The 26,809-nt window shown below is 35.0% G+C and overlaps 2 protein-coding genes across 2 annotated transcripts; both read right to left on the reverse strand.

Annotated features, from left to right (window-relative positions):
• Positions 1-3,269: 3,269 nt before the first annotated feature.
• LOC101887397 (uncharacterized) lies at positions 3,270-3,797 on the reverse strand. Its single transcript, XM_005181819.3, has one exon. The coding sequence runs from the start codon at positions 3,705-3,707 to the stop codon at positions 3,387-3,389; it is 321 nt and encodes a 106-aa protein (XP_005181876.1). The 5' UTR covers positions 3,708-3,797; the 3' UTR covers positions 3,270-3,386.
• A 13,840-nt stretch (positions 3,798-17,637) lies between these two features.
• Positions 17,638-18,388, reverse strand: LOC131803460 (uncharacterized). Its single transcript, XM_059124814.1, has one exon. It carries the CDS (start codon positions 18,019-18,021, stop codon positions 17,680-17,682), a length of 342 nt encoding a protein of 113 aa, XP_058980797.1. The 5' UTR covers positions 18,022-18,388; the 3' UTR covers positions 17,638-17,679.
• Positions 18,389-26,809: the final 8,421 nt, after the last annotated feature.

Genomic DNA, 26,809 nt, shown 5'->3' on the forward strand with positions numbered 1-26,809 from the left:
TGCTTTTGTAAGCTTGTAATTAATATAATGAGCTGTCACTGGAAAAAATTTAACAGTTGTCGGACGAGTGGCTTTGAAGTGACACCAGTCTGAAGTTGGTTACAGTTTTTTAATTTCACCCTGTATACTGCAACCCAAAAAATAATTGAAAATAATCTAAACACAGGGCGAGTTCCCCTTCCATTGCATTTATTTGAAATTATCGGATTAAGATTCCTTGGAATCTTGCAATATTATATTTTGTCAAGGATTTTGACCCTCAACAAGCCACCAAATTCTTTTTTTGTCCTTTCCTCAAAGTTTACAAGGTGGCGCAAAAGTAAGCTTCCGATGTTCTTTGGCTGTAATTAAGAAAAAATGAAAAACTTTTATTCTTCTTGTGGATTTGTTTTATTTGGTCGTTTACTTTTTTTACATCAAGTCGAGAATATGATGTCATGTAAGTAGCCGCCATTACAGTTTATTGTCATTGTAGCCCATTTTAAGAGTCTGAAGCTAGTCCCATTTCAATATCGAAATTCTATTCGACTTTGTGGTGTCCACTATGTATGGTGGAGGGCATAAAAATAAAGTACTAATGGCTCAATCGACTTGGTTGGGGAACGTATAATATTAGTATTTCGAACATAGTTTTTTAAACCAAAACTAACTTTTATGTTACTTTTATGCATCAAATCGAGGAAAAGTTATCAAAAACTTTTTGACAACATTGATGTAGATATTTTATTGATATGTAATGGAAATAGCAATTTCTGTTCTTTAGTAACTCATAAATGATGAAAAATAATTTTGTCTATCCTTCTGAAATTATGCTTTGTAGACCCCAAAAATAGTTTTTAATATATATGTATTCTTGGTGACTTATAATAGAATTTTATGACAAGTTATTTTGTAAAATACGTTGACTTGCTACGATTCCGTTTAGATATAGTTTTAAACCACATTTTGAAAAAAGGGTCAGAAAAATTCTATAGTGACTCGTTTGAGGGTTTAACGGATTTAAAGGAATCTAAAACTGAAAATTTCAAAAAAAATGAAAGAGGGGGGAAACTGCCACCTTATAGATTACAATGCGATGTAAACATTTAAAACGCCGATCACATGTCTGATTTTTTCCTGTAATTGTTTTTTTTTTTTTTTCTTTTTGTACAGTGATATTAGATCTAGCATTTTGAAATTTAGTTGTAGGTTTTTTTTGACAAAGATTGTGTCAACATTTTTATACTAGTCACCATATTATGAAGGTTATTTAAATTTATAATTCCGCTTGTAACACCTCGACCCCTCAAAGTTTATATATAGCAATGTCCGTTTGTCCAATGTCCAATGTCCTTTCGAACGAGATGAAGTAGATTGATAACATTTTACTCAAATGTGTGTGCAGGACTTTTGGTATTGAAAATGGGCTATATAGGTCCACGTCCAGTTATAGCTCCCATATAATTGTACTTCCCTAATGTCAGTATTTTGATGTTTCTGGCAACATTATTCACCGGAATTTCGAAATGGATACTACAGCCTGTGACAGAAAGTTGGTATTTGTATAGCCCCCATATAGCGGTACCTCCCTATATTCGGTATTTTGATGATTTTAGCGACATTATTCACCAAAATTCTTTCATATTTCGTGTTTGAATTTCAAAATAGGTTCTACAGTTTATAACAGAAAATTGTCTATGTAGGTCCAGGTCTTCGTATAGCCCCCATAAATAGGTATATATCGGTCTTTTGCTGATTTCAGCGATATTATTCACTGGAATTGTTTCATATTTGCAATTCATACCTGGTTCTATAGACAAAAAATTGGCTATACAGGTCCACGTCTGAAAATTCACACAAGGAGTTACTTCTGAGTACTTTACACTCTGAAGGAGAATTGTCTATATAGGTCCACGATATCGTATAGTCCCCAAATAACGGTACCTCCCTATATTCGGTATTTTGATGATTGTTGTCAAATTTTTCAATGCAATTGCCTTAAAATCCACAAAAGGAGTTCCTTATGAGTACTTCACCTCCAGGAAGAGAATTGTCTATACAGGTCCACGATATCGTATAGTCCTCATATAACGGTACCCCCCGATATTCGGTGTTTTGATTATGTTGGTAACATTTTTTTACATTCAAATTGATGATATTAGCTACATTATTTAACGGAATTTTTTTAAATGTCGTATTTAAAGTTCGGAATCGTATCTATAGTCTACAACAAAAAATTACTTATGCAGGTCCACGTCTTCGTATAGCCGCCATATAATGGTTTTCATTTAAGTAGTATTTTTCTACGCATTTTTTTTAGATTTTTCAAGATCCTTCAAAATGGTGGAACTTAGCTGTTCTTTGGTACTTGTTTGTATAAGCCATATAACTGTACCGGCCGATTTTCGATGTTTGGGTTGCTTTAGTGACAATCTTAACCCGAATTTGCTGTAATTTGGTATTTTGCGTTCCCAATATGTCGGAATGATCATTGCAGGGAACTGTTTATATAGGTCCAAGTTTTGGTATGGCAGATACGGGATATAGAGGTCCACGTTTTCGTATAGCCCCATATAAATGTAGTACCTGATATTCGGAATTATATAAACTTTTTAATTAATTTTTATGCCTGAGCCAAGCCCTACCTAAATATTATGAAGTGCCAAGTCTTGACCATATTGGGTACTCCCATTTCTTCATACAATTTTGTCTTTTTTCGCCAAATTTCGAACGGCAAACTTTTTCTAAAGGAGTCGGCCGACGTATGTTTGGTAAAAATATTACGATGTACATGTTTAGATTAATGCGGATGCTCCCTTCGAGAAAATGGATACTACCGGTTCACCCCCTCAAGTTAACATTTTGAATAATCATTATTCTTATAACATTTGGAATAGCGAACTACTCCTTCTGGCACCTTTCCACAAAAGGTAAAATATTGAGAAATTATAACTCTCATTATATCCGAATGAAGTAGATTTCTCCAAGCATAGATAAAGTGTGAAAATGGGGTGTAACGGCCCACTCCTTTTGGTATTTCCCCCACAAAACGGTAAAACGTTTGATCAATTATAACTCTTACACCGATGTTTCTTTTAACTTCCCAAAAAGGTTCAACTTCCAGTCACACTATATCTATTGCGAATATAGGACTTAAGGTCTATGTGGAATGTGCAGGACAAACATTTATGTCGCAAAAATTATACAAAAATGGTCTAATGCTTCAGATTCTCTGAAGCAATATTAGTCCTCAAAGTCTCACAGCCGTTTCAAATGAAAAATCAAACAAAACTTTTTTTCCTTTTTTAATTCCTTTTCTGGAGGAGTATTATATTTAATCTCGTTGTAGATCGTCGGATAGCATTTCAAAATTCGTTGTAAATAAATTAATTGTCTTCTCTTTGGTATTAACCGTAGAATCCACCACGATAACCACCGAAACCGCCATAACCACCACGGAAACCGCCATAGCCACCATAACCGCCATAACCACCACGGTAGCCACCATATCCGCCACGGTATCCACCGAATCCGCCATAACCGCCACGGTAACCACCAAATCCACCATAGCCAAATTGGCGGGCTTCACGTTCACCGGTATTCTCATGACCTTGAACATCGACATCGTACAAGGACTGTTGCTGGGTTTCTTCGGAGTTTTCGACTGGAACAGCCATGGCAACGACAGCAAGGGCCACGAACAGGGCAAATACAGCTAAGAAGCGCATCTTTCTAATTTGTTTTTTTTTTTTGTTTGCGTAAAAATTGAACTATACACTCTGGAGGTGTTTGAAATTCTGATGCTATTGCAACCGCCAACTGCCACTATATATACGAAGTTACGAAAAAATGTTTACCCCGCTGGGTTTGTTTACAGATGACTTTCATCCATGAACCGAATCAATAAGGGGGCAGCGTATATAAATCTCTTCTCAGCGGCTTAAGCTAAAACGTTAAATATCGACGATGTATTTTGATTTTTTGTTTTGTTTTGTCTCGTGTTTTTTTTTCCAAAGAAGATTTTGGTGAAATCTGTTCTACGTAACCGGGAGGGAAAAATAACAACAACAGCAAAATCACCGAGTTAAATAAGTCTTTGGCGTAACGACAAACGCACAGCCAATCGCTGGCCGGTGATCATTAATGTAAGATTAGATTTTTTCTGTTATTAATTTCGATTTTCGCAGCGTTTAGCGCTGTCGTTATTTTTATTATTGGTCGTTTGCGGAATACAGTCCGAGACGCATAAGTTGGAATACTCAATATATTAGCGGAGTAGAAAAAATGACCTTAGTATTGTAAATCTATCATTTTGAAATTTACCGAGGATGTTATTAGTAAAACCATTGCACAATGGGCCCACTTCCAATTTTTTTGTTCAAACCTATTTCAAACCTTAGAAACTAACAGTGACCTCAAAATTAAATTTCAGAATTTTTGGTCTATCCCTTCACCCAATACCAAATTTAATAATAACACATATCCAAAACAATCTACATCTCTTCATCCTAGATATCCATTGGCATCTAAAATTAGTTCCATTTAGTATATTTCGAATAATTATAGTACGCATTTGTAAAAACCATCCTCAGATCTCAACACCAGATACCAACAGAGATCTCAATATTACATATCGGGATTCCAGCCCTATTCATTCACTCAATACCAAATACAGCAACATTTAGTACTTTTCGTTTAATTAAGTTCTTATTTGCAAAACCGATTCACATTTCAATCCTAGACACCTCTATCCCCTCATCCAATAACAAAATTAGCCCGGTTTAGTACTTTTCGTACAGTTATAGTGCACATTTCGAAATCCACCTCCAGATCTGAATTCCAGATACCAACAGTGACCTGAATATCAAATTTGAGGATCCCAGTCCTATCCCTTCACCCAATACCAAATTTAGTACCACTTAGTACTTTTCGAACAATTATAGTACACAATTCCACCACAAATCTTGATCAAAGACACCAACATTTATAAAATTTCAGTATTTCAGCTCTATTCCTTCACTCAGTACTAAATTAAGTACTATTTAGTACTTTTCGTACAATTATAGTACATGTGTCCAAAGCCACCACCATATCTCAATTACAGATACAAACAGGGACCTCCCTTCATCCAATACCAGATGTAGTACCATTTAGTACTTTTCGTACAAATATATGACACATTTCCATACCAACCTCAAAATCTCAACTTTAGATACCAAAGATTATCTAAATATCAAATTTCAGTATTTTATCTCTATTCCTTCAACCAAGTCCAAATTTTGTACCAGTTAGTACTTTTCGTACAATTATAGAAAATATGTCCAAAACCACCTCCATATATCCAGACTACACATGAACTGCGACCCAAATACCAAATGTCCGATTTGAGCATTGTATGTTCACCCAATACCAAATTGTACTAATTGTTGAACTATTTAGTACTTTTCATGCACTTGCAGTACACATTTCCAAAACCATCTCTTTATCACAAACCTACCACCAACAGGGACTCTAATGCAGAATTTTACAATTCCAGCTTCATCCGTTCACCCTAAACAAAACTGTTCCAAATTTAGTACCATTTAGTGCAGTTCGTACCACCTTTATATATCAAACTAACTTTCCAACCTTGATTTTCATACCAATCAAAAAAAGTTTTTAGCTCCATCCATTCAAATAATACCAAATTAGGTCATATTAGAAGTTTAGTACAATTTTTGAGCTTTTCGTAACCTTAAAGTTCGAATTTCCAAAAACCGTTTGGTACATCTATCCTGCACTCCACATTTCAGAATTCTAGCTAATTATGTTTGTTCAAAACAAAGTATTACATTTTTAGTATTTTGTGTACCAATTTCCAAAAACCCAGACCTATAACAAGCCTTCGCACAAAGATTGACACTCGTGCAAAATTTCAAGATTCTCAGTCAGTCAGCTATTTGGCTTGAAGGTAATATAGTATATTCACGATCTATGTCTTAATCGTATCATATTCGAATATAACATTTGTGTCAGGATGAAAATAGACAATCGACAAAATTCTTCTTGAACCTACCCCCCCACCGATATTCTTCAATCTTAGATCTTGCCATTGTTTCTGTCAGTCTCAATCCGCCCTTTTTTGATATCACTCATCCCCAAGATTGTTAAAATTTTCAAAATAATTACCTCCCCCACCGAATGTAACCATTTTAAATAAAATGTGAAATTATTTTCCGATTTTCTCAAAATTCAAAGCAATATTAGATCTAGTGAAAAGTTGCCAAAAAATTGGAAAAACATTATGTAATAATCCGATTCCGACCATGTCTGTCTGTCAATATATTGGACTTGGTCACGGGCGAAAATAGAAGAAGATAAACAAACACATATTCCGTTACACCTTCGTTTTATTGGTATTAGATATTACCGGTTTGCTTCAATTTCCAAATACAATAAATTCACGTTATACAAAAACTTTCCATTCATGCGAATCACATGTATTCAGAGCTGACTGTATCTTCTGTTTGGGTGTTTTCGATTTTGAGCGGCCGGCAGTTGATGGACATATCAATAAAAACAACTCCCTCATTTCGCCGATAAACAAAAGCAAACACAACAACAACAGTAATGGTATTATGAGAAGGCAAGACTCTTAACCCACATGATGTCGATGCTACTCAAATTCTAGGGTACGAATGGAAATGTACCAAAATTGGGCTATCTTTGCAAAACATTAAATGGTGGAGAATTGTATTCCTCATAACTTGGAAAATTAAATATTGCGTGGAGACTATCGTGAAATGAAGCTGTTAGTAAAAGAGAATATTAATAGTAAATACAATCAGGGAGAGGGAGAACACAGAAGTAAAATAATCAATAAATAAATTAATTGTTTTGCGGAAATAAAAATTTACAAATTTGCACTTTGCGATAGAATGAAATGAGAAGTTGTATTGGAATATTTATACCCTACACCAGACAATGGTAAGGTTATTATGTCTGTGTGAATTGGTATGTGTGAAAATCGGTTAAGAAATTGCTATAACTCCCATATACCAGGTGAGATGAAAAAACTGCAATCAGATTGCTGTCTATTCTAAGACATGCATACAAAAGCACTTTGGTGACAATTTTCCAGAAAAAAAGTTATTCGTGATGGAATTCAAGCGTGATAGTGTGATTTCTTCTTGTACCATTTCCAGCGACCAATGGAAAATCTCCGGATACCAATCCGTTGGACAATTGTATCTGGAGTATTTTGGAAAGCAAGGTTGGCACTAAAAAACACCAAGCCTCGATAGAGTCCGCATTATTTAATCGAGAGCTTTGGAATTCACACAAAGGTTCATATTATATGCAGCCTGATTTATATTGAAAATGGGCTATATTGGGTTGTATCGTAAGATGAGGATTATATCGTAATATAGGCCTATATTATGAAGCCTTAATAGCAAATAAAAAAGGAATAACTAAAAATACCTATAATCGGGAATAACCTTCAAAATACATCAAATGTAAAACATAAATATTATATGGGGCTATACTAAAATCTGATCCGATTTCGATGTGTTTTTCGAGTTTGTGTACTTAATGAGAAACAAGTAAGCAAAGGCTACAGCCGAGCGGGGCCGACCGTTGAATACCCTACAACACTATAATAAACCATACCGTTTATATAGGCGAAATACTCGACAGAATTCCACAAGATATTGTGACAAATAATAAAAGAAAACCATCAGGTTTCGTTCTCTAATTTTCGAATAATAGCAACTTAAACTAATTTGCTAATTTCCAATTTATTGGTAGATGTTGCACTTAAATGGTCTTCCTAGATCTGGAACCAATATTTCCCAATGACCTATAACCTCTCAGAAGTGGCAAAAGATTAACATTTATTATTGGTTTTTGACTGAAACGCATCTATATGAGATACAGACATTTGACCATATTCTTCAACGAAATTAGCGTTAACAAAATAGTCGGTATTTGTGAATTCTCCAAAAAGTCACTGGAATTGACATTTTCGTATTTTGTCTACAAAAGTTGGCAAACTCCTTCACACATTGAATATTTTTGGATGGCCATCCAAAACTGCTTGGCTTTTGCAATGTCCGGTAACCCCCATTCAAACGTGAGTGAGGATCGGGCAATAATTACGACCTGCTGGCAATTTTGCAGTTTTTTTGGTCCATTTCAACCCCTAAATATATGGCGATCATCTCCAAAAAGAGTAGGCTTCTATTCTGACCCTCATCTGATCCCCATGCAAAATTTCGTTAGGATCGGGCCATAAATGCGATCTGTATATGATATCCTGATATCCCAACTACTTAGTTTTGTTAGCTTTAGAAATATTACCAAATGTTTAATTCAAAATGAAAATATGCCAAAAATATGACAAAATTGAAAAAATATGAGAAAATTTTACAAAATCAATATTTTCATCTTTAGAGAGATATTTTTATGCGATTTTTTAGACGTTTTTTCTTTCCTGCCAAGAGGCCATTCTGAATTAATGAGAACTGTCGAAATCAGTTCAGCCGTTCTCGACATATAAGAGATCTTTGAAGCATATCTCCTTTGATAGACCTATATATCGCACATATTTTGCTATATATCCGATTTGTTGGATAATAACATCAATGTAAAGGTCAGAAGTAACCTTGTGATGGCTTTATGATTTCGCCGGAATTTAAAATATTCGCGGTTTAATGAAAAATTTTGAATTTTTTTCAACACAAAAGATATGGTATATTTTACCCGCTAAATATTATCCGATGACCACCCAAATTAGTAGGCTTCTTCCCCGCCCTAAACTCTATCTACATGCGGAATTTCGCGTCGATTGGTCTATAATTGCGACCTGTATAGCTGCTGCAAAATCCGACATTTTTCAGTATTTGGTCCATTTCAACCCCTAAACATTTGGCGATCATCTCCAAAAGCAATAGGGTTCTATTCTGGTCCAAGCCCCACCTACATTCTAAATTTCGTGAAGATCGGGCCATAATTGCGACCTGTAGAGTGATTACAAATTAACATGGACAGACGGACAGACGGACATACATAGCTAGATCGACTCAGCTCGGCGAGCTAGGAAGATCCATATATACTTTCCTATGTGGGAAACCAATATTTCGAGGTGTTACATAATTTTTGGCCCAATCAAACTTATAATACCCCCAACACATAGTGTTGTAGGGTATAAAAACAATACTAAAATGTAGTTCATTTTATTATATCCTATACTACACAGAGTTATGGGTATTATGTATTTGTGCATTTGTTTTTAATATAGAGGAGGAATCGAGATAGACCCACAGTCACTTTTGAGGATCTTCATATAATCACTTTCTGAGTCGATTTATGCATGTCAGTCCGTCCGTGTATACTTCTAAAAAAATGCAGGTCGCATTTATTATCCGATTGAGATGAAAATTTCCAAACAATATTTTTTTGGCCCAAGGACGAACCCTATTGAGATTGGCCAATATCATTCCAAATGACCTAAATTTTGGCACATCCGATCGAATTTAGTATAGAAGCAAGCACATCAATTTTGGTGAAAATCGGTTCAGATATAGCTATAGCTCCGATTTGGTGTTTAAGTCCTTCACATTCGTAATACGTATACGACAATAATGATATTTGATACCAAATATTTAATAGAGCTCGGAAATGCCTTTGCCAAATTTTATCGAGATCGGCTAAGATTTGGATATTCAAATCTTGGATATAGTAATGGTTAATATTAGCCCAAATGAAGTGAATTTCGGAACGTACGTTCCCATTTTGGGCTATATATTTTTATACCCTCCAGCATACTATGGAGGGTATATTAAGTTTGTTATTCCGTTTGTAACTCCTCGAAATACTCAAGTCAGACCCAACAAAGAGTATATATTCTTGATCAGCGTACAGGGTTGCCCATATTCCACGGACCCATCTGGCAACGCCATAACTTTTGAAAGAGATGTCACATCGCTTAATGACATACCGCGTTTGAAGCGTCAGTCCAAGCTGATTTTTACCATGAACCAATACATGCCACGCGAGCGCTCTGAAATAGTTGAAATTTACAAGAAGTCAATTGTGAAAACTCAACGTGCTTTTAAAACATTAAAAGATGTGAGAAGTGCGCCTTCTAAGAACACCATTAAGCGTTTATACGAAAAATTTTCGAATGGTAAGACTCTTTCTAATCCGAAGAGGCCATATAAAAGTCGACCAAGGCGATCGGCCGAGAATATCGCTGCCGTACGAGCCAGTGTTGAGAGGTCCCCAAGAACATCCCAAAAACGCCGTTCTCAGCAGTTGGGCATGGCTCGGTCCACTTTACAACGGAATATTCGCATTGATTTGCATTTGTTCCCGTACAAAATTCAATTGACGAAAAGAATGTTGCCTGCGGACAAGCCTCGTCGATTGGAATGGGCCCAAAGGTCCGTCGAATATGGGCAACCCCGTAAAATTCTAAGTCGATTAAGCGATGTCTGTCTGTCTGTTGTAATCACGCTATCTTTCGAAAGAATTGAGATAGAGGGCTAAAATTTTGCACACATGTTATTTTGCAAGTAAGCAGGTTTTCATATAGCCCCCATATAACGGTACCTCCCTATATTCGACATTTTGATGATTTTAGCGACATTATTAACCAGAATTGTTTCAAATTTGGTATTTGAAGTTCGTAGTGGAAACTACAGCCTATGACAGAAAATTGTCTGTACTGGTCCACGTCTTCGCATAGCCCCCATATAGCGGTACCTCCCAATATTCGGTATTTTGATGATTTTAGTGTCATTATTCACAGGAGTAGTTTCAAATTAAGTATTTAGAGTTCGTAATGGGAACTACAGTCTGCGACAGAAAATTATCTATGCAGGTCCACGTCTTCGTATAGGCCCCATATATCAGTACCTCCCTATATTTGGTATTTTGACGATTTTAGGTACAATACTCACCGAAATAGTTTGAGATGTCGTATTTGTAGTTCGTAATAAATGGTACAGCCTGAGACAGAAAATTGTCTATGCAGGTTCAGGTCTTCGTATAGCTCCGATATAACTGTACCTCCCTATATACGGTATTTTGATGATTTTAGCTAAATTATTCACAGTTTATTTCAAGTTTCGTATTTGAATATGGTAATGTAATAATAAAAATATTCAGTATTAGGTCCACGTCGTATAGACACCAATATAACGGCTATATTTAGTATTTTTAAGATTTTAACAAAATTTTTAACGGATTTTATTTTTTTGAAAATTTCCAAATTTGTTCCAAATGGTGGAGGGTATTCAAAGTTCGGCCCGGTCGAACTTACTGCTTTTTAACTTGTTTTTAATATAACCCTTCTGAAAGTGATATCATGCACTCTATAGCAAAATTATTTGGTATAAAAGATTAAAATGTCTCCGTCAAATTTAGTGAAAACCGTTTCAGAATTGGACATGCCTCCCATATATTAGTTCACTCTAAAACCAAACTATAACTGCTCTAAATGTTGATAGGTGGTAAGATCTACTTTAAATAAATTCTTTTCTTACGGGAGTTCTAATAAATATACACAGTGGTGTAGGGTATCATACAGTCGGCCCCGCCCGAATTTTAACTTTTCCTTACTAGTTAAAAGCTCCAAAATGTCTTCAATCGAGCGGAAATGTTTAATGGAGGATAAATCAAAACGTTGACCGATGTTTTTTGTAAGAGTTGACTCACTAAAAACCTGATACAATATTATTGCTAATTCCGTTGCCAATATGTATGAACTGTTTAAACGTGGGCAAATTTTGAAAATGTTCTAACAAAAATAACAGATTTAGTTCTTATGTGAGTTAAAATTTTTAGAATTTGAGAAAAACACAATATTTCGATATCTAAATGACTTTAGACACATTTTGATTTGAATTTTTTTCAAGTTGGTATTTGAAGTTTGCAAAAGGGACCGCCTTCATGGGCAGAAGATTTTCTATACAGGTCGACGTTGTTTTCGTATAGGCCCTCGGTATTCATTGCTTTTGGCGATTTAAGTCAGATTAATATTTGCGGTTCGTAATAGATACAATTCGATGATACCCTTAAGCTAGGTTCTGTCAAAACGTGAAACACGCAAAGAAGAGACAGACTCAGAATTCATATCCATCTTTCCGCACATACTATTGTAGGGTTAATAGATGTATACGGTTTTCGATTTGCGAATAATCGACGTCATAGGTTCTAAAAATCGGTAATGAAATGGTCTTAGAATTTTCGTTACTGAGAACACATTTGTGTGTGTTTTTCCCAAAATTAAATATTTAATACAAAGATTTTATTGTTATCTTTAAAAGCCGAAAACCATGTTTCTGTGTATGTACATGTTTGTGTGTGTGTGTGTGTGTGCAGGAAGATGATCTGTTCCGCTAATTTAATTAAATTTGCTTGTCATCAGTAATTTGCATCTTCTACAAAAGGTGGAAAAATACGCACCTTCGAATAGCCACAAATAATTTCATTGTTTGTCATCTGTGTCTAAGATCGTCATTAGGCAAATGAACAACGCCAACGATATAGCTAGAGTTGCCAATGCCTTCAAAAAAAACTTGATGGAAATATTTAAAATGTATCCTCCGATTTGTTACTGAAAAGTTACGAGCAATTGGTACAGGGAAGAAAATCGGTTTTAAAATATTTAAGGCGAAAAATGTGGTTTATGTTAGCCGCAAAACTTATTTACTACAATACTTAGCTTTTTGATACAATTACCGCACAACCAAACGAAAGTACTTTTAAATTTCAGTGAAATTTATTTTTTTAAAAAGTTTCTAATCGCTTGGTTTTAAGTCTATTTTTATATATTTTGGAAGACTCTGGGATTAATAAAATCATTACTTCTTTTTGGCAATTCAGTCTAGAAGCAAGTACATCAAATTTGGAGGAAATCGGTTCAGATATAGCTATAGCTCCCACACAGAGTGCGATGAAAAAACTGCAACCAACTTCAGACTGCTGTCATTTCTAAACCACTCGTCCGACAGTTGTTAAAATTATTCCAGTGACAGCTCGTTATATTGTTTACAAGCGTACAAAAGTATTTTTGTGAGAATTTTCCAGAAAAAATTTTATTCGTGATGGAATTCAAGCGCGATAGTGTGATTTCTTTATGTTTGGCTGGGAAACCAAAGTGGCTATGGTTAGAGCGCTCCAGCATTTGAATGTGAATAAATCTTTTGTGTCTCGTGCCATCGCTCGTTACCGTCGTTCTGATAGCGTAGTCCAACGTCAAGGAAGTGGACGGAAGAAAACAGCAACATCAGCAGAAATGGTTGAAATGGAAAAGTAAGGAAGCGACTTGACCGAAACCCACGTCGCAGTCACTGAAAAATTGCAAATACTGAAAAATGAACTCGGGGTAAAGCCATTGAAATTCCAAAAAGTGCAAGAACTTACACCGCAACAGAAGAAAATATACTCAAAATACCTAAAAAGTTGCTTGGCCGAAAGTGATGAACTGTCGAATTTTGTTTTCTCCGATGAGTCCAGCAGTTTGTAAACAAACAAAATGATCGTGTTGACTTCTAAAGAGGTCAGCTGAAAGTGGGCATCTTCGGTTGGCCACCAGAACTCAAACGCAGGCCATGGTGATGGTGTGGGCCGCCATCACAGCTGATCGTCGCTCTCCGCTCGTATTAATCGACAGTGGCATCAGAATAAATGCCGAATATTATCCCGAAAATATTCTGGAGGGTGTATTAAAGCCTTGGGCACAATCGCACTCAGCATGCGCCACCCAAGAATGGTTACAAAATGCGTAATATGCACTCCACAACATAAATCTTTGGTACCAGATATCAGATACTGCTCCAAAATTCCTCTGCAAATTTGATCGAGGTTGGTTCAGATTTTTATATAGCTTTGATATACATTTTCATCCGATTTACTTACTTACGGCTATTGCTCACCATATATGTAATATCAGCCCAAATTGAATAGATTTTCATATTCACATTTTGTCTAGCCTACACAACATTAACTACTCTCACCCCAAATTTCAGATTTCCAGCTCTATTCCTTCCTCAGATAGCAATGTTAATACTATTTAGTACATTTCGAACTTTTAGTACGCATTTACAAACCCCCGCCAAGTATCAACCAAATTGCACAAGAGGTTATCTTAATGCCAAATATCAATCCCTTACCCAAATACCAAATTTAGAACTTTTTAGTACGTATTTCCAAAACCACCTTCAAATCTCAACCCTACACACTAACAGTGATCACAATGCCAAATTTCAGGTTTCAAGCAGTATTCGTTCACTCAATACTATATTAACCTCCATATATGTTATTTCCAAATTTCAGGATACCAGTTCTATAGGTTCACCCAAATTCGAATTGTACGAAATTAAGTATCATTTAGCACGCATAATTTTAGGATTTTAACACTACCGGTTCCCAAAATTAATATTCTACCAAATTTAGTACCATTTAGTACACATAAATACGAGTTTCCAAAATTATATCCATACCACAGTTCTACAACCCAATAGTAATCTTATTTCCAAATTTCCGCATTTCACCTCTATCGGTTCACCCAAATCGAAATTGTACCAAATTTAGTTCTATGTAGTACTTTTCTTACACACCTTCTAACCAGGGTAACCCCTTACCCAACATTTCAAAATTCTAGCTTCAGCCGTTTCATCTGAGTGTTGATGAATCATTGAGTCAGTCAGTCAATCAGATAGTAAATTGTTTTACTTTTTTATTAATATAGATATTAGCATTTCGCCAAGATGTGATTAGATGGTTATATAATTTGAACATGGCAACTCTGGGCGATTTTCAAACAAGATGTGTTTTTAGGTGTTTTTTTTTCAACTTTGTTTAACGTTTGTAAACATTCTAACATTACTCACTCGGGAATTTCTGAATATTCTCAATGACTGTTTAGGTCTGAATGGACTCTATCGCTTATTAAAATAATTATGTCGTTTTTTGGATGTGTATCTTTAAATTATGATAAATGAATTTCTATCTTGTTTACATTTCTGGGGCATTGGTGGGCATTTCCATAATTTCTGAAGACATTAACCTTTCTAAATAAATTTTTTATTTGTTTTAGCGGAATAAATTACTCTGTTTGAAATGGACTTTGTTAAACACAACGTTTTTGTTTTCAATATTTTAAACCAGATTTATTGCCGTCATATGGTGATGGCGGTGATCTCTATTTCAACATACATAAGTTAACTGCCGCAGAGGAAAGTTTTGTTCTCGATTTTAAGGGGGGAATACCCTACGTTCTTTGTAGGGCAATGGAGCATATTCTTATAATAATTAATCAGGAGTGCCTGGATTAATTATTATCTTAAGTTAAAATATTTAATAGAATTTTAATTTTAAATATTTACTTGTATTTACTTATTGTTTCTTGGTTTATTTTGTATACCCTCCACCATGGAATGGGCTTTATATTAAATTTGTCATTCCATTTGTAACACCTCTAAATGTTGGTCGGAGATACACTAAACATAGAATTTTAAGTCGATTTAGCGATGTCCGTCTGTCTATTAGGAACAATGTACAGCCCACATTATGTGGCGTAGTGCTTCGAAATTTGGCACAATAGTTTGAATTCTGTCTTAGATGGTTGGTATTGAAATGAGACAAATCGGTCAACGTTTTCGTTTAGCCCCCATATAACGTTACCTCCCTATATTGGATATTTTGATGATTTCAGCCAAATTTTTCCACGGAATTTTTCCATATTTGGTATGTAGAATTTTTAACGAGTTCTAACTCCAGTTGCAGAATATTTTTCATACAGGTCTACGTTTTACTATAGCTCATACATAACTGTACTTTTGGATATAAAGGGTGAGATAAAAAACTGCAACCAACTTAAGACTGCTGTCATTTCCAAGCCACTCATCCGACAGCTGTTAAAAATATCCTAGTGACAGCCCATCGTTCGTCGCAGTGGCCGAAAAGTGGCTCGTGTTTGTAAACACACAAAAAGTCGACCGTGGCATCAGAATAAATGTCGAATGTTATCGCAAAAATACACTGGAGGGTGTATTAAAGTCTTGGACACGCAAACATTTTGGCCGCAGAACTTGGACATTCCAACAGTACTCAGCACGCGCCACTCCAGAATGGTTACAAAATTAGGTTCCTGGCTCCATGTCCAGCGCACAATGGCCATCAAAATCTCCGGACACCAATAAATTGGACTATTGTGTCTGAAGTATTTTGAAAAGCAAGGTTGGCACTAAAAAATACCAAAGTGTCGATCACCTCAAGCAAGCGCTTCGTTGGTAATGGGCCAAAATACCACAGAGCAACATTCGGGCAGCGTGCGACAGTTTCATTGGCCGTTTGAAGGCCATAATTCAAATGTGACCTATTCGAAGAAATCTTAACTTATTCTAAAATTTGATTTTCGACATTTTTTGCCTTCATTCAATAAAATTAAAAAAGAAATAAAATATTATTGCCTTTGACTTTGTTGCAGTTTTTTATCTCACCCTGTACACATCGGAACACAGATATATGGGCTGATATTAACAATTTGGTGCACAATAATCGTGAAATCGGATGTAGATATATATGGAAGCTATATCCAAATCTGAACTGATCTCGATAAAATTTGACAGATATATTTCTGAGCTGTATCTGATATCTGCGAGCATTTATCATTGATTTGAAGTTTATATTACGAAAGTGGGGACCTAAACACCAATTCACATGAAAAATATATATTGAAGCTATAGCCATATGTGAACCGATTTTCATTAAATTTAACACACTTTCTTCCAGGCTGAATTCATTCGTATGTGCTAAATCCATATGATTTGGGTTGATATTAACCATTTGGCTATATTTTAACCGATCTTGAAGAATTCTAGAATTTTGGATGAACATTGGATTATATTTCGCTATAAAATGGATCATAACAACTAACAGCACGACGGAGTGCGTAAATATTGGGCAAATGTCCCTGGTCAAAATGCTAAGGGTAATATCTGAGCAGTGCTCCGTGACATAATTTCAAAAGCGAAATCTTCCAAAATGGATTTGGACATAAAAGGGCTTCCAACATATTGTAGTGTTGTTGGGTATGACATGGTCGGCTGTAGTCGTTGCTTACTTGTTTTTGAATATCTCTAATATTTCGAAAAACAATCGGCGCAATTGAGCACAATCCTTTTATCAAAATTCAAAAATTGCAATTCCAACGGATATCACATTCGGCATGTGAGGAAAGATCTTCATAGACTGTATTCTGTATTCACTTTGGGCGTTGAACAATAGAGGAATGCATAGTAAATACCGTTCTCCAATATCATCGGCAACTGTAGAACGAGAGACGCTCGACAAACCAGGTACAACTCGCACCAGCAATAATTTTGTCACACATTACTAGAAATTTATTTTTTCATGGATTTTCTTCTACAGTTATGAAGGTCTGAGAACGTTGACTTTTCCTAAAACGTTTATGTTTTTGCAAACATAACATCATATCAGCAAACCGATTATAATGGTAAAATACGCCTTCAACTATGCCAACACTTTCTTTTTTAGCAACTTTATACCATTTGCAGACTCATCAAAAAATTATTTTTTTGTTTTATAACCAATTTTCTTTGAAAAATATACACTTCTCTTTTTTCGTTTTTTTTTTCTTTCAATAAGTTAAATTAAATTAAGTTTATTTTTTTTTCATTTAAGATTTGTTTATCCAAATAAACCACCTCCAAAGCCGCCGGCGGAAGCAGCTGCCGAAGCATAACTGCTAGACAAACCGCCATAACCGCCTAAGGGATAACCTCCATATCCACCGTAGTAGCCTGGATAACCACCGCCATACAATCCTGGATAGCCGCCGAAGCCGCCATATCCACCGTATCCACCATAGCCGCCATAGAACTGGCGAGCTTGACGCACGTGTTCGGTTCCAGAATCTCCAGAAGTGACAGCATCAACGTTATCCAAAGTTATTTTAGCCTCATTTTCAATGGGCAAAGCACTGCTGTAGGCCAAGCAGAGGCACAAGGCAACGACCACGACCACCTTCATGTTCGAACTAAATGAAAACCCAAAGACTTGAAGTGTGACTTGAATCTAACACCCCGGTGGACGGTTGACAATTTTATATAGGGTTCCGTTAGGGAAAATAAATTATGTTTGAATGAATACGCAACATTTAGCATAAAAGATTGGATTGTTCGCCAAAGAGTTGACAAACTTTGGAGAAGAATGGCTTGTAAGTCAATAATCATTGATTATCACCCGCGTCTGCTTCAGATGTGAAACACGTCGACAGAGCGTGTGAGGGTAGACGAAATAGATAAACCTTTCTTTTGTTGTTGTATGTGCTAATTTCCAAATTTCCATTTAAAATTTAACGCCCAACCAGACAGACACACAATAGACACAACCTGTTTGACAGGTTGAAAAAGGGTTGCTGGCTTTAAGTGTGTGGCCAATAAATTTTATAATTTTATTTGTCTTCCTTTTGTTCGGATGAAATTTAATCGCTCTTTGGAAAAATTACGTTGTAAATTTTGTGCAAAATAAATGTTCAAACGACATAATCAAAAAAAAATAACATGTTAGATGCCTTGCAAACACACATGGCTACGACTAAGATCCAATATCAAAATTGATGAGAACAATTATAGAATATGTTCTCTCACAAGTAGTCATGTCATGGAAACGTTGCAATATAATAAATATTATAAAAATTAATAAAAAAATATTATATAAAAAATAAGAAAAAATAAAAATTAATTTGAAAGGTTCCCAATATCAAAATAAATCTGAATTCCATACTACGTTTCCAAAAACTACATGCTATATAAACATGTGAATATAAGTGTTGGAGTGCATTACAATTATAAAAATGCAAATTATAATAAATGCAATTTCAGGGAATGGACTATGAAAGTATGAAAGTCCCAAAAGAGATTCACGTCGTTTCAGTTGCGAATTTGCATTAAATTCGCAGCACATATTTGTATGAAGAGAAATCTCTGCTAATTTAAATACCACACACTCATACAGAATTGGTTGGTCTTGGACAATCAACAAAAGTAGTCAGCTTGAATTTTTTAAACGGGGATATTTTTATAAAAATAACGCTGTGCAAAAATAAAAATAAATAAATAAACAAATAAATAAATAAATAAATAAAATAAAAAAAATAGAATAAAAAAAACTATATTTATAAAAGAGTAAATTAATTGACTGACTGACTGATTCATCAACGCCCAGACAAAACGGCTGAAGCTAAAATCTTGAAATTTTGGGTTTGAGGGTGACCCTTGGTCCCAAGGGGTCAGATAAGGCTGAGTTTTTGGAAATTTGTACTAGAACGGTACAGTGTAAAGTGTACGAAAAGTACAAAAATTAGTACTACTTTTATTAAATTTTGTACAATTGGATTTGGGTGAACCTATAAAGCTGAAGTCCTCAATTTAGTATTAATTGTACGGATAGAGTTAGATTTCTGTAGTTTGGTGTTGGCCTCAAAATTGGTGTATAGGGTTGAGATATGGAGGTGGTTTTGAAAATACGTACCGTACATGTACAAAATCTAGCGACATCTATGTTTGAACATGAAATAGCGTCACCCATCTATATTAATAAAAGTGTAAAGTAATTGACTGACTGACTGATTCAACAACTCCCAGACAAAACGGCTGAAGCTAAAATCTTAAATTTTGGGTAAGGGTCACTCATGGTCCGAAGGGGTCAGATAAGCCTGAAATTCGCATTAGAACGATACGAAAAGTACTAAAAGGTACTAAATATGATACCCTTTGTATTTGATTAACCAGTAGAGCTAGAAGTCTTGAATTTGGAACAAGGGTCGTTAATTGAGTGAGTGATGGATATACCAAAGGGATTTTGGGAATTCGAACTATAATTTGAAAAAAACTTGAAATTTGGAATGGGAATGAAGTTTGAGTAGTAGGGTTTATGTAAGGAGGTAGTTAAGTGTGTACTCATTAATACGAAAAGTACACAACGGTACTATATTTGGTACAATTTGAATTTGGAGGAACGGGTGGACCTGGAGTCCTTAAATTTGGAATTAACATTACTGGCAGAGTGTAGGATTGGGGTATGGTCGCAATTTTCAAAATTTTTACTTCTGTACGGGAACGGTACGAAATGCTACTAAATTTGGTAAAATTTGGATTTGGGTGAACCAATAGAGTTGGAATCCTGAAATTTGGAACTAAAATTACTATTGCATTGTAGGGCTGAGGTATGTAGGTGGTTTTGGAAATTCGTACTTATGAAAACTAAATGGTACTAAATTTTGTTACAATTTAAATTTTGAGTAAACCGGTAGAGTTGGAAGCCTAAAGTTTGAAAATAAGTACTACAAGAGCGCAAAAGGTAAGAAGGGCACAAAATTTAGTATTGATCGTAGGGATAGTTCAATTTCTGAGTTATGGTGTTTGGGAATTGGTGTGTAATGTTGAGATATGCAGGTGGTATTGGAAATATGTACCGTAGATGTATGAAAAGTATTAAATGGCACTAACATTTTAATTGTTTGTCGATATTCGTGTGTAGGTTTGAGATATGAAGTGGTTTCGGTATTACGTACTGAATTGTACTTAATTTGGTATTTGGTTTATTGATTAATTTGGAAGTCTAAAATTTGGAATTAATATCACCTTTTGTGCGAATTGGTTTATATATGGCTGGGAATTTGGAAATACCTACTAAAAATTATGGAAATTACTTAATAGTATTAACTTTGGTACTTTGGGGAAGAAATAGAGCAAGAAATTTGAATTTTGGAGTGAGAGTCCTTGATGTTGCGGAGGATAAACAAACTAAAGTGTTTTTCGAAATTCTAAGAATATGTGTACTAGAAGTACTAAAGTGCACTAAATTTAGTACCATTTCGAATTATATAAACGTATAGAGAAAGAACCTTGAAATTAGATATGAGAATCAAGTATGAAAAATAGTGTTGATATAAGGAGGTGATTTTTTTATGTGTGGGATAGTCCTTGAAATTTGGCATTAGGGTTGATTTAGGGTTGAGAGGTGGAAATTATTCATCCAAGTTATAACTTGATATTGATAAACTGTGGTCATTTATTTAATACATTCTATTTGGGGTAAACTGTTAAATTCAGTTAATATAAATACCTTATTCCGCATACGAAGTAGTGGACACTTGCTAGTAAATAAATAAATTATAAAGTCTAAAGCTCTCTATACATTTTCAAAGCTCTATATTAAATGTTGCAAAATACATCACAAAATATCGGGATCATTTTTATATGAGCGACACCTATAAAAAAAGTTTGTTATCCCGAAACTCTTTTGGGGTTTTGGCCTATAAACCCAGTAATATCAAATCCACATTGAAATTTTCACAACCCAGATTGCCTATTGAACAGTGAACTTGCAATATAGTACAATTCTATAAAAGTTTCAGTTTTGCTTGAAATCGTTTCCGTGCACCTATTTTGCGTATACGGGCAAAATGAAGAGATCGAACACAAATATATCGTTGTTATACCCTACACCATTCTATGGAGGTTATATTAACTTTGTCATTCCATTTGTAACTCCTCGAAATACTCATGTCAGATCCAACAAAGCATATATATTCTTGATCAGCGTAAAATTTTATGTCGATTTATCGATGTTTGCTGTCTTTATGTCCGCCTGTATTTTGTAGTCCCGCTAACAAATTGAGATAGAAGGTTAAATTTTGCACACATGTGTGATTTGCCAGTAGGCAGGTTAAGTTCATAATTGAGCTATGGTTTCATATAGTCCCCATATAACGGTACCCCCCAATATTCAGTATTTTGATGATTTTAGATTAATTATTAACCAAAATCTCGTGATTGAAATTTGGGTTTTATTTGAAAGGTATTTTTATGGATTTGTTTTTTGAAAATTTTCAAGTTCCTTCAAAATTGTGGCGGGTATTAAAAGCTCGGCCTTGCAAAACTTAGCTGCCTTAGCTTTATTGCTTTCATTTTTATGTTCTACAAAACTATGTGTTGGAATTTACTCTGTTGTCTATCAGCTGTTTTTATAGTTGACGTTTTATGTAGTGACGTTTTTATAGTGACGTCTCTGCTCAGTATTGTTTAACAAGCCATCATGAATAGGTTACCTCCATAACAACGCTTCCAAGTTGTGGAAATTAATTTTCAAAAACTGTGTTCAAAAAATTAAACAAAGATCCGGCATTTTACACCAAAATTATTTGAAGTGATGAGAATATTCAAGATGTTATTGCTGAAATACGTCCTCAAATGATAGAAAAAGAAGTCGAAAATTAAACCTCTAGAATGACCTTTGTGCAAAATGGTTGTGGTGACCATATGTCCGAAATTATATTTAAATTTTAAATGACAAGAATTTATTTACCAAATAATTTTTTTTTGCCATTTCATAATCTGGCATATGTTTTATTTAAATTTCAAATCTGAAAGCTTTTGGGAAAACACCTTTTATAAATCAATTAAATTGCGATTTTATAGAGGTCACCAGAGGGAACACTAGGTCTATATCTTTTCTTTTGCCTGTTTCGAACAAATGGGCAAAGACATAATATACAGGGTGAGATAAATAACTGCAACAATGTCAAACGCCATAATTCTATTGAATGAAAGCAAAACATGTCGGAAATAGTATCAAATTTTAGAATAAGTTTAAATTTGTTCGAATTGGTCGCCTTTGCACGAATTATGGCCTTCAACGGCCAATGAAACCGTCACACTCTGCTCGAATGTTGCTCTGCGGTATTTTGACCCATTCCCGGCGAAGCGCTTGCTTGAGGTGATCGACACTTTGGTATTTTTAGTGGTAACGGATTTTTCGTGGCCGAAGATTTTGGTGGCCATTGTGAAAAAACGTTCTGAATCACTGGCCGCCACAAATGTCACTTGGTCACGTAACAAAGCGTGTAAAAAAATAGGTAATTGTAAAAATTGTATTTGACGTTGATAAGAAGATCCTTACATTTGATCATTTATCATACTGTGAAATGGCATGGCACGTTTATTTCCAACATTTTATTCACCAATGTTTTTGATTAATTTATTAAATTTTTTTTCTTCTTGACAGCTGTCAATAGATACACACCAGTTATCTGAAAGGTTGTTTATATTCATATTAAATTATTAAAACAAATTTATGTTAATCTTTAAATTTATTTAGTTGCACCATTTTGGCAAAACAAGAGGCATAAAACAAAAGACTTAAGACACAAACTTTTTATTAGCAGCGTCTTTCTCTCCATTTGTTTTGTCGTTGAGAAAATGAGTAACAAATTGTTTGGAATATAAATTGATAACTTTCAACACAGTGTTTTTGGATTTTTTTAACAGATCCTCATAATGTATAGCTTCAAATTTGTATTGTCTTGTTTTGCAATATGTATCGGACGTATTGTAGAAAAACAATGGGATCCATTCAACTCGTGCAAATTTAGCAGTGCTTTGGTGGTGAAAGTTTCTTTATATAAGTGTATTGGGCCAATGCTAGAAGATTTAAAAAAATCGTAGAAGAAGATTAAGCATAGTCGAAAAGTGGCAGTGGTTTGAATAATTATTTCTTTGTATATTTCCATTTCTCATTTGTTATATAGTTGTGTATGTTCTTCAAGGCAAAAAGGAGTGCTAGAAATCCCTTATATTTAATTCCTATTTATACCCTACAGCACTATGTGTCGGGATATTATAAGTTTGATTGAGACAAAATTTATGTAATACATCGAAATATTGGTTTCCCACATAGGAAAGTGAATATGAATCCTCCTATCTCGCCGGCCTGAGTCCATCTAGCTATGTATGTCCGTTCGTCAGTCTGTCCACCTATTGCTTTTGGAGATGTTCGCATAATATTTAGGGGTTGAGATGGACCAAAAACTAAAATAATTCTTGATTTTGCTGTTGCTCTACAGGTTGCAAATATAGACCAATCGACGCGGAAGTTAGCATGGGGCTAGAACTTAGGGCTGGGCAGAAGCCTTCCAATTCGGATGGTCATCGGGTAATATTTAGTGGGTGAAATAGACCAAAACATTTGGGTTAAATAAAAAAAATTCCATTAAACCGCGAATATTGTTAAACTTGCCGAAATCACAAATAGATAACAAGGTCAATTCTGACGGTTACGTAGATGCCGATAGTAAACATATCGGATATATATAGCGAAATATATACAATGTTTTTATACAAAAGAAGGGAATGTTAGCTAGAATGCTTATACCTCAAGAATGGCTGGACCAATTTTGACAAATTTTCTCAATTCATAATGCCCTCTTGGCATAAAAGAATAAAATCTACACAAAATCGCATAAAAAAGATGCCAATCATGTCGTTAATATAGATTTTGCAATATTTTGTGATTTTTTTTTACTTTTTTCATATTTTTATCGTATGCCATTTTTATACCCTACAACACTATGTGTTGGGGGTATTATGAGTTTGATTGGGCCAAAAATTATGTAACACCTCGAAATATTGGTTTCTCACATAGGAAAGTATATATGGATCTTCCTAGCTCGCCGAGCTGAGTCGATCTAGCTATGTATGTCCGTCCGTCCGTCTGTCCGTCTGTCCATGTTAATTTGTAATCACTCTACAGGTCGCAATTATGGCCCGATCCTTACGAAATTTTGCACGAAGGTGGGGTTAAGGTCAGAATAGAACCATATTTCTTTTGGAGATGATCGCCAAATGTTTATGGGTTGAACTGGACCAAATACTGAAAAAATGTCGGATTTTGCAGTAGCTATAGAGGTCGCAATTATAGACCAATCGATGCGGAATTTCGCATGTAGCTAGAGTTTAGGGCGGGGAAGAAGCCTACCAGTTTGGGTGGTCATCGGATAATATTTAGCGAGTAAAATAGACCATATCTTTTATGTTGAAAAAATTCCACATTTTTCATTAAACCGCGAATATTTTAAATCCCGGCGAAATCACGATGCCATGACAAGGCTACTTCTGATCCTTACATTGATGTTAACATCCAACAAATCTTATATATAGCAAAATATGTGCGATATATATGTCTATCAAAGAAGATATGCTTGAAAGATCTCTTATATGTCATGAACGGCTGAACTAATTTCGACAGTTCTCATTAATTCAGAATGGCCCCTTGGCAGGAAAGAAAAAACGTCCAAAAAAATCGCATAAAAATATCTCTCTAAAGATGAAAATATTGATTTTGTAACATTTTCTCATATTTTTTCAATTTTGTCATATTTTTGGCATATTTTGTCTGCAGGTCGTAATTATTGCCCGATCCTCACGCGCATTTGAATGGGGGTTACCGGACATTGCAAAAGCCAAATAGTTTTGATGGCCATCCAAAAATATTCAATATGTGAAATAGTTTGCCAACTTTTGTAGACAAAATACGAAAATGTCCATTCCAGTGACTTTTTGGAGAATTCACAAATACAGGAAAGGCGCACTTCTGACTATTTCGTTAACGCTGATTTCGTTGAAGAATATAGTCAAATGTCTGTATCTCATATAGATGCATTTCAGTCAAAAACCAGTAGTAAATGTTAATCTTTTGCCACTTCTGAGAGATTATAGGTCTTTGCAACATCTACCAATAAACATCTACCAATAAATTGGAAATGAGCAAATTCGTTTAAGTTGCTATTATTCGAAAATTAGAGAACGAAACCGGATGGTTTTCTTTTATTATTTGTCACAATATCTTGCGGAATTCTTTCGAGTATCTCGCCTATATAAACTGTATCGTTTATTATAGTGTTGTAGGGTATTCAACGGTCGGCCCCGCTCGACTGCAGCCTTTGCTTACTTGTTTCAATTTGACTTGTAATATTAATGTGTACATTTTGTAATATTTTTGTCAACTTACAACACAGGTTGGGGTTATTATATGCAGATTGCAATTATCTTCCGATCCTAACGAAAATTTTCATACGGGTAGGCCTAGGCTCAGAAGGGCAAGGCCTATTGTTTTTAAAGATGTCCGCAATATATGGGCACAGAAAAATTTTCCTGAGCACACAATTGAAACCAATCGACACGGAATTGTGCATGAATAGAGAGTTAACTACAGGGAAGAAGTCTAGCGTTTTGGATGACCATTGGATTATATTTGGCTGTAAAATGGTCAACAACTTTCGTGTGAAATTGTTTTGAATACCAACACAAAGGAAAGCGTAAATATTCTAAAAATGGCCCCGGTCAAGAAGCTATGGGTAGGGCTCTATGACATCATATCAAAATAAATTTAGACATATCATAGTGTTGTAGGTATACATGATGTGATACATGATCGGCCCCGCACGGCTATAGCCTTTGCTTACTTGTTTTGCTATATTTTTAAACTCTACAAATTGTTATGAATTTCAGATGTCTTTTACTTCCACATATATTTATTTGTTGTTAAAGATGCGCAGCTACACGAATTCGGCAAATGCTTTATTAGGACACCTTTGGTCCACCTTTTATTCAACGATATTATAATTGTTTTTTTTTTTCACTTTCGGGATGTCCACGTCATAAAAACAAATTGTGATAATTTGACAATTATTGCACAATAAATATTGTCCAATCTTTTGTAAAGGTAGGGTTAACATAGAATGTGAAAATGTTTTTCATTAATTGCTACCAGACAGTATGCCAAATGTTAACAAGTCTCACGATTTGTTTATGTATCAAAGGTTTTATTTTCCTCTTTGCATGGAGGGTGTTAAGCATTCTCCACTGCCGAACTAAATGTTGTGTTAACTTTTTGTTTTGTCTATGAAACAAGAACTTTTTAATTTGGTTGTTCTTAGTAAAGACAACAACAAAAACAGCAAAGCTTTTTAATGCAT

This window comes from Musca domestica, unplaced genomic scaffold (assembly GCF_030504385.1).
Source record: "Musca domestica strain aabys unplaced genomic scaffold, Musca_domestica.polishedcontigs.V.1.1 10, whole genome shotgun sequence".
Taxonomy (NCBI): domain Eukaryota; kingdom Metazoa; phylum Arthropoda; class Insecta; order Diptera; family Muscidae; genus Musca; species Musca domestica.

Excerpts from the sequence above, each read along its gene's own strand:
- LOC131803460 (XM_059124814.1), bottom strand. The coding sequence starts at position 18,021 with ATGAAGGTGGTCGTGGTCGTTGCCTTGTGCCTCTGCTTGGCCTACAGC.
- LOC101887397 (XM_005181819.3), bottom strand. The coding sequence starts at position 3,707 with ATGCGCTTCTTAGCTGTATTTGCCCTGTTCGTGGCCCTTGCTGTCGTT.